Raw genomic sequence first — 17,224 nt, forward strand, 5'->3', positions numbered from 1 at the left:
TTCATCAGATACGATCTGTAAACAGGGCTTTAAGTGTAAAATACCGTACTTGTCCTTTAATATAATCTTAACACATTTTGTTTACATCTTGTGGCTGAGTATTTAAAAATGTATATTACAAACATTACATTTATTTATTTGGTGGCAATCAACATTACGCCACAAATGCTGTCGATTTCACTTAACTTGCGTTGAACCCAGAATATTCCTTTAAACAGTCCCACACACTAGATAACTGAGTAAATACACATTGACTGTTTTATGCAGAACAACATAATTTTTAAAAAAATGCAACCCCCCCATTTATTTCATTAAATAAATGAAAGAATATAATCCTCATTCTTTGCACCCAATAACCTTTATTTCACATCACTTTCAACCACTCAAGGACTTCAGCCTAATTCTCCAGTGCTTCATTCATACCATGGTAGCCCCACTTCAAATCATCCAAGAGTCACCATTACCTCTACTGATCTATCCTCACTGAAATTGTGGGCAAAAAACAAAAACAAAAAATAAAATATTTATCTGTCTCATCTTGAGATTTGTTGCACCTCTGAGCACATTTTAGTTGCACTTTGGCATATAAATCACTCCCCTTTCCAAACCTCCAGCTATTCCTGTGGCATGCTAACCTTGAATTTTAATTGTAAAAGCATTTACCATATCTCATCATGCTTCCATCCTATTTTTTATCCCACAAGCTTACTAAAGACAGCTTGGCAGATGAATGCCTCTCTTGTGGTTCCTTGAACTGGATTTTCACATTGCAACCTCTGATCAAGCTGCTACTCTAGTTGTGCTTAGATGGTAATCAGATTTTTAGGTCTGGGTGCTTCAATCTACCCTGAACTTGCAACACTATGAGCTTTTGTCACAATCTTTCATCCAAACATTCTATACATTTATACCTGGGACTTCTCAGCCTATTGGCATCGCCTGGTATATCTGGTTATGTCAGTTCCCCTGATCACCTGCCTGCCTCCTATAGGCTTCATTGAGCAGCTGTATCTCTTCCTGGTAACCTCCAGTCTCCTGGTGCTGTCTCCGGCTGTTCTGTCTGTGCGCTTCTACCGTATCCGGAATGTGGATGTTGATGTTGTCCGTGTCCGGGTTACTCGTGGGGATCAACAAGGAGTATGAGGCTGTTTCGCCAAGGTCACATGACACAAAGCGATTCTCACGACGAGAGTAACGTAGCGAAGGCGAGCGCGCATGTGTGGATGACTGGCTTATATTGGAGACAATAGAGACGCTGTCCATGGCCTCTTCATTGTCGCAGATCTCCAGAACTTCCAGGTGGATTTTTACATTTGTGTCTCCAACTCCTCCACCCCCAGGGCTGGAGTTGGGCTTTTCTGCACTAGGTTCATGACCCACCGATTTGGAACGGTACACCTCAACTTTCTTTGCATTGTTGGAGGAGATCTTTAGGCCATCGCTGCTGACTTCATAGGTAGAGAGGGACAGTGTTTTGCCCGTGGGGGCATGGAGGGAAACGGTGCCCTGGAAGGCACATAATGGAATGGACAACCCAGCCGTGGATCTCTGTTTAGAAATAAAAAGACAAATAGACATGCTGTCAACTCAGGTCAAACAATGTGAACAGGGACGTGCGGTCAGGGTAGGCAGGGTAGGCAGTGCCTCACCAAAGGAAATGTTGACATTACATTTATTAATTCCAAGAGCTTTATTAATTCACCACATTATTAATTGCATTTATTTTATTCCAAATATAAATTTTTGTAACAAAAATTTTCAGGAATACACATATAATATACTCATTTTGCCATTGTTTGCTCCTAAAACCATTGTTTCATGCAGGAAATTCAAGGCCATGGCCATTGAGGCAGAGGTTAGCAGTGCCTCTTTTGTCCATAGAACGTAGTTTACGTAGATTTGCGCATGCGCAGTCAGTTCTCATGCTGTCTTGAATTATCAACATTGAGGCAGAGACCGAGCTTGCTTCATGTCACGTGATCCACTCGCTCTCACTCAATCCACGCTTCCCGATACTTAGCATCTAGCGGCGCCTAGCATTGGCTGTCAACAGGCCCGGGGTGGGTAATCGGGAGAATCGGGAGAATTCCCGCTGGGCCGCTTCACTTTTGGGCCGGTCGAGGATTTTAAATTTTTATTTTCACATTTGTCACGTTAGTTACATTAGGCTACACACGTTCCGCATTCTGACACCGCAGCGCGCAGCCTCTGCATGGGTTGTACCATGTGAGGGAGTTCTCCCCTCCCCTCCTATAGAGATGGTTGGGTCCATAGCCCGTCTTTTCCAAAACGTTTTCTCAGGTAGGATACCACGGCACCGCCGACGCCTACCGATAGCTGGGCCGGCCCTACCGTAACGGTAGCTACGCGTCAGGGAGGATGGATGGGAGGAAGAGGCCAGGAGGTATGGAAGCTTGTTTCCGCCACAGAATAAAACATTTTAAAAGATAATTGGGACTTTTTATCTCACAATTGCGAGTTTACATCTCGCAATTCTGTCATTATTTCTCAGAATTGCGAGATATAAAGTCAGAATTGCGTGAAATAAAGTCACAATTGCGAGTTATAAAGTCAGAATTGCGAGGTATAAAGTCAGAATTGCGTGAAATAAAGTCGCAATTGCGTGAAATAAAGTCGCAATTGCATGTTATAAAGTCAGAACTGCAAGATATAAAGTCAGAATTGCGTCAAATAAAGTCGCAATTGCGTGTTATAAAACATTTGTTTGTTGTATAAGTCATAAGATAGATGTGTCCATTAATTTGATTATTAGATTTGATTGTGCATTAGCCTCACATATGACTGACTTTGCTGTATGCAGGCAGCGATGTGATGATGCCTGATTTGAACTTGGGTTGCTACATTAACTGAATGAATATATGAACATATATGCCACATTGATAGGTCACAGCCTACCCATGACAAGATTTCACTGCACGTTACTGAATGTGAAATGCAAAAAAAGGAGACTTAAGTTTAAAGTGTGCTTTAAAATGTAAAATAATTAAAATATTGACATAGTTACAGTGATAAGGTCCTCCATTTAATTACTGATGAAGAAAATCAACTGAAAACTTAAATTTGAGTAGAACAAGTTAAAGGCACACTATGTAACTTTTCGCAACTAGAGGTCATTCATTCAAAACAAAGGCATAGCTTGATTTCGCGGAATCATGGGAGTTGTTGTCCTCACCTCTACAGCCGGTGGAGAATACGATGGGACTCGGGCAAAAATCATATTCATGGATGACCGGTAATGTGTTAAAGATTTATTAACATTACGAAAGCCATTGGAGCGGAACGAGGTCGCTGGAGCAATTGCTAATGAGAGACAAGCATGACACACAGCTCGAGAGCAGAGAATCTTTTATTATGCCGCAGACGCCATTTCCACTTCTTCCGGTCATGTATATGTGGGGTGATGCAGCTCTGTTTTATCATATTAGATAAATTTGAGTGTGTTGAAAGTTGTTATAATGCTACCCTGTGTGTTTGCTCGGCGGCTACTATATGAGATACTTGTTGCACACTGCAGTGAGTTAGATCGATATTAGTTATACAGATATTCGCGGTAAATCAAGAAAACGAGATTTAAACAAAAAGACTAACTGTGATGAGCTGTATAACAATGATTCGTTTTCTGTCGATTAATGTATCCAATCAGTTGCTCACCTGTCTAATAAAACACATTATATATTAACCCTCTGAGGTCGAGAAACGCACCGACGCGTTTTGCTGGATTTTTTTCACATAGCAGCAACATAAACTTAAATTACTCCGTCATTTATGGTTATACAGAAAAAAGAAATATAAAAAAATAATCTGTGATATTTCTACTTTTGTATGTGTCCACTTACAATCAAATCAAAACATTGTGCTTTTGTAAAATAAAGAAAATAAACAGGGTGTGCGTTCTGCCTCTCCGTCGCGGTGAACTTTTTTTTCTTGAGCACGTCTATAAACTGAAACAAAACTCAGCGAATCCTTCTCACACATTTATGAGCCATATACCTTTATACACATTTAAGTGTGTACTTTTAAATGATCGGATTCAAACTGAAAACAAATATTCTCTGTTTAAGTAATTTGTATAAAACCAACAGGATGTCCAGTATCTCAAACGCTTGCTAATTACTTTTTAATTCGACACGCCCACTCGCGCAAAAGAGATTCACATGCAAATCTCCACATGGAACGCGAACGCCCTCGTTACCTCAAACACAAAACACCAAAAAACTTCACAAGTCTCTGCTTTTTGTCGAGTTTGGAAGACACGCCTGAGCTTACACTGGATTTACCCCCAGAAGAAGAAGAACGCGATTTGAAGACAAGAAAGATGTAAGGTAAGAAATTCTTACTTATTAGTTTATGGTATTGTTGCATAAACTTCACATTGCAGTTGAACTGTTGCTAGATATATGGTGAATATTATACTATTTAGACCCGTGTTTCCTGTTAAATACTGTTTGTGGATATCTGCTCAAACATAGATATGTATAACCATAATGTTTAATATTTTGGAGCGCGATGGCGTTTGAATGTATCATATTTTGGAGCGCGCTGTGGGTTTTAATGTATCATATTTTGGAGCGCGCTGTGGGTTTTAATGTATCATATTTTGGAGCGCGATTGCGTTTGAAAGGAAAAATGCACCAAACATTAGGCTTTACGTTTTTACTATTATCTCATTTCATATCATCATAACGAATGGAAACATTTGAAGTAACATATGATAATCAATATATTTTTCTCTAGCGTAGTTGTTCTTGAAATCTTTTGGAATATTTAATTTATTGTTATTATTATTTTATGCAGCACTGCGTAGCCTATGCCTACAAGGCACAACAAACCTGGTGTTCATTATATATTGTTGGAAACGTGTGTGTGTGTGTGTATTCTGTGAATTTTAAAAATAAATTTTAACCAGAAAAATCTAAAATCTATTCCCAAAATCGTGCAGCCCTATAGTTTCTATTGATATCAGTATGTTCACAGTTTTTTCTTTTTTTTTTTCTTTCAGGGACCAAATGCCACTGAGTCCTGCTGACTTCAACATTCACATGGGTACATGAACATGGTAAAGTGAAAATCAAACACCTTGGAAATGAAAGGTATGTACAATGTTTTTAGGAATGGCACAAAGGTCTCTGTCTTTGGATCATTGTTTTCAATGTGCTCTTTTGTCATTTGTATTTTTGGATTGTGTTGTGTTGTAAATAAATCCAAACAATCTAAAAGCCATTATTTTTTAAATCTCCTCATTCTTTGTGCAAGGTTGCTCTGAATGACAGGGCCTGATCGCTCCTAATAGGGCAGTTAGGGGAGTGTCTTTGTCTTTCTCAGGTGTTAAAAGCTTACATATTAATGAGATGATCACGCCTCTTCGCATATGGCTTTGTCACACAAAACATGTCTTAGAAATTTTAAATCAATATATTGTCTTATCTGAATGAGCAGTCAGGGTGATTTTCACATAGTTTTGGAGCAAATATTCTAGGCTATGTCATACAATTTTCAAAAGTCTTGTGAAGAAATAATCAGTATGGGTTTCATGGCCTTATTTCAGTGAGAATTTTTTTTTGTATTTTCACAAACCACGCATAAATGTCATTATCTCAAAACTACAAACTTTTACATACATGCTGCTGATATATTATTGTAGCAGAGTTTGTGCTGAATACAGTGTAATTAGACTTTAGCCATGAAAATGTCACTAGTAACAGAAAAAAACACAAATGTCAGAGCATGTCAGAACACCTCCAGGGCCAGAAAACAGCTCAGACCTCAGAGGGTTAAAGCGTATTTGGTGTTTCCATGGTTTCTACAAAATAAAACCGGAAATCGAGGGTAACACGGGTAATGCGGGTATAATGTCATTGAGAGGCAACACAAAGACATGTGTCCTGGTTAAAACTGCTTATTTCTCTGGATTTAAACATTCTTACAAACATTTGGGATAATGTAAGTACACAAATCAACAAAATATATAATATTGTTCAAGTGGTTAGATTTATAGATCTAGATGGTATAGATAGCTAGCCTAACGACTTCATACTCAGATTCTAGTCAGAATATGAGTCTGATTGTCACAAACTTCTCAGAGACACAAAGGTTAAGATCCAAACGCAGCTTTTTTTTAAAGGGCAATCCAAAGAACAGGCAATAGGTCAAACACAGGCAGGCAGTCCATAAAAACAAACAAACAAACAAACAAAACAGGCAGGGGTCAGAGGCAAAAGAGTAATCCAGGGAACAGGGCAAGAAATCCAAAAAAACAAGAGACATGAAACCAGGGAGAATGCTCAGAAATGCAGTGTGACACAAACAAAACTTCACAGTGAGTGAACATGGAATAAATAGGCTGATACTAACAAGGTAATGAGATACAGGTGAATGCAATCAGTGATGATGAGTCCGGGCAGTGAGTTCTGGGAAATGTAGTTTGTGAGAGTGACAATAGTCTGGTGTGGAGTGCCCTCTGATGGCTCTCAAGGGCACTCCAGCTGGTGACCGCTACACTGATACTGCTCCATTGGGCTGTGATTATGGGGCGTGTTTCAACCGAACCAGGAAAGAAAATGCCTCTACACTCAATTGGATAGACCTACAACCAATCAGAGCAACGGAGTAAGTGACGTATGTTCTTCATTCATCTTTCCGATCGACAAATGCCTTGATCGGAGTTCTCTATTCCTCTTTTAAAATGAATGCGCTGTCGATATCTTCTATAACAGACGCATTGGCGGAATCTACACATCTCAGGTCTCCAGCGGCAGTCATCTTTGTTGTAAATAAATTCAACCCAAGCGCTCTTTGGTGACGTGGATGATTACGTTACTGTTGATCATCTGTCCATCATCGTATAAAGCCCGTCCTGACAATTTGATTGGTCCGAACAGCTCTGGTTCGAGCATAGTTGTTCCACAACGGATCAAGTCCAGACTGAACTTCCCGACCTCAAATGTTGTGGGCAGGTCTAAGTTCGGCTGGCATCCAGGCTAATAGATAGCTATATTTTGATCCAAAAATCTTACATATTGTGCCTTTAAAATGGATAGAAGCAAAGATGTTGAATTGAGCCATAAATTATTAAAATTTTAACATAATTTGTAATTTAAGCGAAACTATTTGTAATTATTTTAAAAGTTTTATGCATCTGTAAACTGCACGATTATCATTTAGAAATCCCCCATTCACGTGTCTAAATTTGGTTAGTCCAATTAAGTAGCACCTTCGTTCAATCTCTTCTGCTGATACACAGAGCATTAAAACTAAATGGGAAGAAGAGTTAGCTACTGACATTGATAATGAAACATGGGATGACATTTGGTCTTATGCTAAGAAAATATCTGTTTACAATTTTTAGAAATATTCAATTTCCATATTTCCCCTAACAGCAGATATTTTTTTAATCCCTCTCTGTTGCCTATGTGTTTAAAATGTAAAACTGAAATAGGTATTTTAACACATGACTCTGTGGTCATGTAACAGACTGCAATGGTATTGGTATTTGGTTCTGGGGGAAATGGAAAAGATCTTTAATATTCAGCTGGATTTTGACCCAGCCTGTCACGATCCACACAGGGAAACAGAGAGATCCAATATGCAGTAGTATATATTTATTAAGGGTAAATCCAAAATCAGTGGTCAAGTCCAGGCATAGGTCAATATCCAATAGAGCAATCCAACATAAACAGGCACAAGACAACGGCAAGAACAGAGCTTGGAAGTGGTGTGATACAAACAAGGACTCCGTAACACATACTAAAACAGACAGGGTTATATACACAGGGAAAACAAGCTAAACAAGATAACAAGGGGGTGTGGTTAAACTGAAACACCTGGGAAGACTAATCAACATAACGGGGAACAGTTGAACATGGGACAAGACACATGGCAGGATCACATGACAAGCAGGGAATTGCATGACAGACAAGAACAAGGAACAAGACACAAAACCCACACCGTGACACAGCCTCACTGATGTTTGGTATCCCTAATGGACGCATTGTTTCATATGCTAATAAGAAATTGTATAATATCCAAAAAAAATATTTTACTTAATTGGATTAGTGATATATCTCCATCTCTTAAAGGTTGGCATAAGGTTATTTTTTAGTTGATTCCCCTGGAGCTATCTGGACTATTTGGAAACTCATCTTCGCCCTATTATATTACAAGGAATATTGTAATTGTATCTCTGGACATTGAACCTTTGTCCTCTTCTGCATCTTTTTGAAATATGTTATTGTTTTGTTTTTATTTTCTAATCTGTTTTATTATGGTGTAGTTATGTTTTATATACAAATCTGAGCTATTGATGTTCCTTTATTTTGATTGTATTGTATTGTTTTTTTTATGTCTTGTTATATTTGTATTATATGAAAATTCAGTAAACATAATTAGAAAAAAAAGTAGCACCATCTGCAGATAATTTTATTAACTATAAATTCTGTCATTATCCACCCACACTCATGTTGCTCCAAACTCATGATTTTTTCAATAGAAAGACATAGTGAAAGACAATGTAATCACTGGTTCATGTTCAATTACAATTTGCCTGTTTTACTAGAAAAATAAATAATTAAAACTTGGGATTTCAACCCAGATACAATTTCATGCTAGCCCTCCATCCTAACTTAAGCTTATATAAAGAACAACTGAGGAGCGTTTTTTCTCTTTTCTCTATCTTGCCTAAAGGCACAAATCAAGCCAGGACTGGCACTGGTGCCCCCCTCAAAAAGTATAGGTGCATAATGCCCCTGGTTATAATATAATGAAAACATTTTATACAATTTATACAGAATGTGACAAAGATCTGAGCAGTGCTGCAACTTCCCATTACAGGAACATCACATTCTTCCATCATAAAATCAGCTTGTACAGTCAATGCATATTGCAACACATTTTATTTATGTGGTCCAGTGCAATGATGTTTAATGAGTATAAAATCTGCCTCACAGGATGATACCAATCTGGACATGGAAACATAAAATTATCAGAATTATTTCAAAGGTCAAAAAATACACAAAGTCAATGACATTTAAAAAGCAGGCTGATGAATGTAATTCCATTTTTCCAGACATGTGCCATTAGTTAATGAGCCCTGTGTATATATCAGCCCCGTTGAGAACAAAAGCTCTGGTCAAATGACATATAATTACCATAAACACCCATAGCTCCATTGTCCCATCTTTCTCCGTTCAGCAACTTCAGTCATATAATTTCAAACTACAGAGAAATTGAGTTTAGTGGAGTTTTCATTATCATTTCATAATAAAGAGAGACAATCGGCAAGGAGGCTGCGTAATAGATTGAAATGCCATGCTTGACTGAGGACTGTGAATAATTCAAGCATTTTTAGCTGATTTCATCTGACCATTCAGCACAGCAGCCATAGATAAGGATCTCTCCCTACCTCCTTTAATTTCTTCTCTCCCATTACATTATAAAGGCCCAGAAATGAGATGTCATCAATAAGATGTGTGCCTCCAGCAGGTTTTGCCCAAAACGCAGCATATCATTCAAATGAAATAACGCTTATCAGAGGCCAGACACAGTGTGACTGGGGAAAGGGTATGACTTCATGTGAGTTTACCCACCGGATGAGTTAGAGGCACTGGTGCGATGAAGGATAATAACCACATCAGAGTTGAGGCAGAAAAGCAGACCGAGAAAATGGCAAATGCAAAAAAGGCTCAGACTTTTTATGATGTTTATGATTATGTGTGCGTGTGACCTAGTTTCCCATAATTCCCCGGCGAGTTGGTCTATGTATAGTGAGGGGTGTTGATGTAGAGATACTCGACCACATGAATCTTGCATAACACCTACATACATATAATGCTTCACTCACAAAGACAACTGATCTCTATTTACAGAGCAACTCATATTAATCTTACACAGATGACCTTTTGCAAGAGTAAACATGACCAGAGTTCTCAATATACTCAGAAATAGTAATCTGCCCCAGGTTAATCTGTGCCAGTTCTGACCTCTCCTCCTACTCTGGGTCATCACCACTGGAGGATCTGAAGGTCTAAGTCGTGATCTAGCTTCCTGCTTTCTGTGGTGGATACACAGTGACAGTCGTAGGCTTCTGTGCTGCAGCACCCCAGTGGGTTGTCAGGAACACCTGACTTGGAACTGAGATTAAACCCAAACATCTATAAATCTATAAATACATTGACAATACAATACAATACAACAGGTATTTATTGACAGTGATGAATTAAACAGAAAGCAGGTGAGTAATGGCACAGTCAGAATAATGAGCAGATGAATATGAACTAACTCTCTTTTCCTTTACCGGGGTGACAGCAGAGCAATGATGACAAGAGCGTGATAGTAGAGAGAGCACACACCTCTTCACAGGATTATGGGGAGTAGACAGTTACATATAATTGTCCACAGAGTATCTTACAGGAGATTGCTGGAGTATCACAAGGAAAAAAAATCGCTGGAGAATCACAAGTAGATCTAATAGATAAGAGCGGGTAAGTAGTCTGTTATCCGTAATTGAGACCAGGCCAGGGGTCCATTCTTTGTACCTAAATACATCTGAGATGTACAGATGTGACAGACGCTAGATCTTCTAATTATGATAACTGATCTCTGGCTAATTTGGTTCAAACATATTTGTGGATTTGTTTAAAATATCTGGACTAAGTTGTCTGAGATTATTGCATGTTCTTGGGTGAATTGGAAAGGCCAGATATATCTGTAGCATCTGGACCAATCAGACACACACACATTATTCATTATTTAATGAATAATCTAGCAAACTCACTCTCCCAACAAAGGCCTATGAAACTTCCCCCAAAACTAACATCCCAAATGAAGCTAACACACTGGCAGAATCCGGTGTCCTATTACAGGACACATTAAAGGGATAGTTCGCCCAAAAATGATATTTAAGCCATGATTTACTCACCCTCAAGCCGTTCGAGATGTATATGTCAATCTTTTTTCAGACGAACACATTTTCAGTTATTTTAGAAAATGTCTTAGATCTTTCAGTGGTTAGAATGTGAAGCAATGGGGTCCAGCTCGTTGAAGTCCGCAAATGAGCATGCATCCTTCACAAAAGTAATCCATCTGGCTCCAGGGGGATAAACGAAGGCCTTCCGAGGGTAATCCGTGCGGTTTTGTCGTAAAAATATACATATTTAAAACTTAATAAACGAAAATAACTGGCTTCCGGTGGCGGTCGGCGCGCGTTCATGGAGATAGAAGCGTCGTGACGTAGTACGAACGTGACAGCGCAGCCAGAGAGCAGAGCAAAACAAAACTCTACGTTCGTTCTACGTCACGACGCTTCCTACGCTACGTCCTACGTCATATGCCAGCATCCATCTCCGTGAACGCGCGTCGACCGCGACCGGAAGCCAGTTATTTTCGTTTATAAAGTTTTAAATATGTATATTTTTACGACAAAACCGCACGGATTACCCTCGGAAGGCCTTCGTTTATCCCCCTGGAGCCGGATGGATTACTTTTGTGAAGGATGCATGCTCATTTGCGGACTTCAACGAGCTGGACCCCATTGCTTCACATTCTAACCACTGAAAGATCTAAGACATTTTCTAAAATAACTGAAAATGTGTTCGTCTGAAAAAAGATTGACATATACATCTCGAACGGCTTGAGGGTGAGTAAATCATGGGCTAAATATCATTTTTGGGCGAACTATCCCTTTAAGACTGATAAGACCTTTTACGACCCCAAAAAGGAATTTGCAGAGGGCTGTGACGCTCACTTAACCCTCTGGGGTCTGAGGTGTTTTTGGGGTCCTTGAGATGTTCTGACATGCCCTGACATTTGTGCTTTTTTCAGTTGCTTATAAACATATTAATGGCAAAGGTATAATTACACTCTATTTAACACAAACAGGGCTATCATAATATGTGAGCAACATGTATGTACATGTTTGTATTTTTGAGAGAATAATGTTTATGCATGGTTATTGAAAAAACTAAAAACTAAAGTTTCTGAAATAAGGCCACAAAACACATACTAAATATGTGTCAATAAGACTTCTGAATAATGCATTTTGTCGCCTAGAGTTTTTTCTTCAAAACGGTCTGAAAATCATCCTGCCTTATCATTCACATAAAACAATACATTGATTTAAATTTTGCAAGACACTTTATGTTTGGAAAGGCCATATGCGAGTGGGCGTCAACGATCATGCATATTTAGTGGTTCACACCAGAGGAGACAATGGGGCCCGCATACTTAATGAGCCATTCATTCAGGTGTCACTGAGCCACAAGAAAGAATGCAAGAGCAATATGTATATATATATATATATATATATATATATATATATATATATATATATATATATATATATATATATATATATATATATATATATAAATATATGAAGACTAAAATTTCATCTTTTAATATAATTTCATTAGCCTGACGTCGTCATACTCAGATTCTAGCCAGAATGTGAGTCTGATACTGCTCCATTGAGCTTTGATTATGGGGCGTGTTTCAACCGAACCAGGAAGGAAAATGCCTCTGCACTCAATTGGATAGACCTATAACCAATCAGAGCAACGGAGTAAGTGATGTATGTTTTTCATTCATGTTTCCGATCGACAAATGCCTTGATCGTGGTTCTCTGTTCATCTTTAAAAATGAATGCGCTGTCGATATCTTCTATAACAGACGCGATGGCGGAATCTACACATAATGTTTTATAAACAAAGTTCGAGAGGAGCACGTTCAAATAATCAATCCAATCAACTTGTCATCAAACAATGACCGTCTACGGTCTACACTATCAGCATGAGAGGAAGCATATATTTATTCACTTTGTCAACTCACCTAACATTCCATGACAGTTTTCAGCATCCCTCCACTCACTCTCGGCCTGTTCTTCCACAGCCTGGAAATGAATACGGGGGGAGCACTTTGGGTTCGGGCCGAATACCGAGCCCGCCCTCTCCTCGGACAGCACGCCAAATATGCATTTATTCTATCTGACTTATTTGTAAGTGTGAACTCGTGAAATAACAATTCTCCAGCGGCAGTCATCTGTGTTGTAAACGAATTCAACCCAAGCGCTCGTTGGTGACGTGGATGATTACGTTACGTTGCTCATCTGTCCATCATCGTATAAAGCCCGCCCTGACAATTTGATTGGTCCGAACAATTTTTGTTCGGGCATAATAGCTCCTCAACGGAACGAGTCCAGACCGAACTTCCCGACCAAAAAATGTTGTTGGCGGGGCTAAGTTCGGCTGGCATCCAGGCTATAATTTCATTATTTTATTATTGAATATTATGTATCTGTACTATTATTCTTTATTAATATTCATAATCATCTGTAATATCTTATAGAGTTATAGAGTTTTATGTGCATGAGAGTTTGAGTGCATGGGAGAGACTATAGATAGCATGGATTCATATGAAGATCATATGTCAGAGATAGAGGGAGACAGAGGGGTGTGTACTGTAACATGTTTGCAACTGATGCAGATGTAAGCAACAAAGATATGTTCTTAATATGGAAGTGAATTGTGCCATGTGTTCGCATGACATATACGTTCCATTTTTAAAGCTCAAGCAATATAGTTTGTTACCATAAAAGGAAGCCTCTCAGTGATGTATATAAGCTCAATCTTACTGTACACATCAGAGAAACTAAGAGAGGAGAGAGAAACTAAGAGATGTGAGGGAAGAGAAATACAAGAACGCATAGACCTGGCATGAATGTAACATCTTCTCAGAGTTTCTCTCCTGACATATAAGAATAAAAGATTCTTCTTGGCAAGATAACTGGTGTCCGGCCCTGTGAATCTAATAATAAGGGGAAAGACTAAATTCCAAGTCTACAATTGGCGTCTCACGAACAGGATTGATGTCTTCGGGCCTTTGTTTGATCATTCCAGGTAAGACCTTATTTTATTCTAAATAATTATAAGTCTGCCTGATGATTAAACATAGACTGAAACTGCTTAAAAGAACTGTGCTATTTAAATGACCAGTTGTGTTGCCAATGAATATATGTCAGACATAATAATAAAAGGGAAAAATGGAATTCAATTAAAGGGATAGTTCACTTTGAAATAAATTTTTGGTATGTTTTAGCTTACCTCAAGGGCATCCAAGATGTAGGTGTCTTTTTTTCCGCAGTAGTTTCAATTTTGATATTTTTAGGTCAAACCGTTCTTGTCTGTCAGTCATATAATGCAGGTCTATGGTCACGGTCTCAAAACACAAGCACAGAGTCCAAATTAAAACAATTCCCCGTCGTCCAAATTAAACAATTCCCCATCGTAAGTACACATTGATGGCCTAAGACACGAAACGAGCGGTTTGAGTGAGCCATATACCTTTATACACATTTAAGTGTGTACTTTTAAATGATCGGATTCAAACTGAAAACAAATATTCTCTGTTTAAGTCATTTGTATAAAACCAACAGGATGTCCAGTATCTCAAACGCTTGCTAATTACTTTTTAATTCGACACGCCCACTCGCGCAAAAGAGATTCACATGCAAATCTCCACATGGAACGCGAACGCCCTCGTTACCTCAAACACAAAACACCAAAAAACTTCACAAGTCTCTGCTTTTCGTCGAGTTTGGAAGACACGTCTGAGCTTACATTGGATTTACCCCCAGAAGAAGAAGAACGCGATTTGAAGACAAGAAAGATGTAAGGTAAGAAATTCTTACTTAATAGTTTATGGTATTGTTGCATAAACTTCACATTGCAGTTGAACTGTTGCTAGATATATGGTGAATATTATACTATTTAGACCCGTGTTTCCTGTTAAATACTGTTTGTGGATATCTGCTCAAACATAGATATGTATAACCATAATGTTTAATATTTTGGAGCGCGATGGCGTTTGAATGTATCATATTTTGGAGCGCGCTGTGGGTTTGAGTATCATATTTTGGAGCGCGCTGTGGGTTTGAATGTATCATATTTTGGAGCGCGATTGCGTTTGAAAGGAAAAATGCACCAAACATTAGGCTTTATGTTTTTACTATTATCTCATTTCATATCATAATAACGAATGGAAACATTTGAAGTAACATATGATAATCAATATATTTTTCTCTAGCGTAGTTGTTCTTGAAATCTTTTGGAAGATTTAATTTATTGTTATTATTATTTTATGCAGCACTGCGTAGCCTATGCCTACAAGGCACAACAAACCTGGTGTTCATTATATATTATTGGAAACGTGTGTGTGTGTGTGTATTCTGTGAATTTTAAAAAGAAATTTTAACCAGAAAAATCTAAAATCTATTCCCAAAATCGTGCAGCCCTATAGTTTCTCTTGATATCAGTATGTTCACAGTTGTTGTAAATAAATCCAAACAATCTAAAAGCCATTTTTTTTTAAATCTCCTCATTCTTTGTGCAAGGTTGCTCTGAATGAGACGGCCTGATCGCTCCTAATAGGGCAGTTAGGGGAGTGTCTTTGTCTTTCTCAGGTGTGAAAAGCTTACATATGCATGAGATGATCACGCCTCTTCGCATATGGCGTTGTCACACAAAACACGTCTTAGAAATTTTAAATCAATATATTGTCTTATCTGAATGAGCAGTCAGGGTGATTTTCACATAGTTTTGGAGCAAATATTCTAGGCTATGTCATACAATTTTCAAAAGTCTTGTGAAGAAATAATCAGTATGGGTTTCATGGCCTTATTTCAGTGAGACATTTTTTTTGTATTTTCACAAACCACGCATAAATGTCATTATCTCAAAACTACAAACTTTTACATACATGCTGCTGATATATTATTGTAGCAGAGTTTGTGCTGAATACTGTGTAATTAGACTTTAGCCATGAAAATGTCACTAGTAACAGAAAAAAACACAAATGTCAGAGCATGTCAGACCACCTCCAGGGCCCAGAAAACAGCTCAGACCTCAGAGGGTTAATGGTTGCCCAGTCCCACTTGTTGAAGCAATGAAGCCTCAAATTGAAGCGTATAACAAGTTGAACAAAATTATGTCTATTAAATGTTCAGATGAAGAAAATACAACCAATAATGATTCATTTGATCCAGATTGGACAAATATAATAACTGAAGCTGAAAAGAAATATTCACAAGAACCAGTGAAATCCGTGACAGTAACACCTCCTCCTTATAAACCAATTTATCCAGCTTTGCCTGAACAATATACAAGTTCATCTAGACCTTTGACACAGCTTCAAGCTTTAGGATCAAATGGAGGTCCAGTTGACAAAATGTTTATTGCATCTGCACAAGCAGCTCCAATAATAACAAGATCTAAATCAGCCCAGCCAAACAGAGACATGCTGCGATGTACACCAGCTCGTAATTATGGATCTGACTGGGGTGATGAGACCAGGGATGACGATATGATCACAATTGATAAGATTGGTCTTGAATTTTCTTCACCTGCTGTTAAAAGGGAAGGTTTACAATCTGAAATGATGACAGAAGAGAGACCATTCACACCAGGAGAACGTCAAGCCATTCTCACAGCCTTGCCTCCTTTGAAGAGACAAGATCCAAACACAGAGTTTAGGAGAGAATTAGACTCTCTGGTTGAAGCACATCAAATGACATTAAAAGACATACACACCATTGTGAAAGCTAAAATCCCAAGAGACAGATGGGAACGCTTGCCAGCTTCGATAACAACAGCCCAATGGATAAATTTGTGGGTTGATGACCAGGGAAGACCCCTGGGTCTTTGGCAGGCATTAGATGTGTTTCGAAGAGAAATCCAAGAAATATTGGGCAGTGGGAAAATTTCTTTCACATTAGTGACATTGATTAAGCAAAAGGATGATGAATCTCCAGATGAATATGCTCTGCGTAAGTGGAATGCTTATGAGAAATGGGCTCTTTGTGCTAAGGCACAACCTGACAGAGATGATGTACAGTTCACTGACACACTTGTGGATGGACTTAGCACAAAATACCAACAAGCCTTATCACTTGGAGTCAATCCCGGTGAGACATTTGACCTAATTATGCAATGCGCTGGCCGCTTAGAGATGGCTACGAGATCAAACAAGGAAGAAGGAAACAAGCCATATCGAAGAGGAGTGGCAACAGCTCAATACAATATGGACACAAAGAAGAGAATGATTTTCTGCACCAACTGTGGAAAGCGTGGCCACTCAATAAAAGATTGTTGGGCTAAAGGAGGTGGAGCAGAAGGTCAAGGTCCATCATTTAGACAGGTCAGTGCGAAGAAACATGATG

At 38.6% G+C, this 17,224-nt stretch overlaps 1 protein-coding gene and 1 long non-coding RNA gene across 2 annotated transcripts in view; one reads left to right on the forward strand and one right to left on the reverse strand.

The window, feature by feature from the left end:
* The window catches only part of LOC309508555, a 320,760-nt gene that overhangs the window by 270,911 nt on the left and 32,625 nt on the right, over positions 1 to 17,224 (forward strand). The gene's annotated exons all lie outside the window — the stretch shown is intronic.
* LOC309508366 (putative G-protein coupled receptor 149) overlaps positions 317 to 17,224 on the reverse strand; it is a 74,424-nt gene continuing 57,516 nt past the window's right edge. Inside the window, exon 4 of the mRNA XM_082182965.1 lies at positions 317 to 1,548. Coding sequence (XP_082039091.1) covers positions 958 to 1,548 — 591 coding nt within the window. The 3' untranslated portion in view covers positions 317 to 957. The remainder of the gene's footprint in view (positions 1,549 to 17,224) is intronic.

This window comes from Leuciscus leuciscus (assembly GCF_965113295.1).
Source record: "Leuciscus leuciscus genome assembly, chromosome: 10".
NCBI lineage: Eukaryota > Metazoa > Chordata > Actinopteri > Cypriniformes > Leuciscidae > Leuciscus > Leuciscus leuciscus.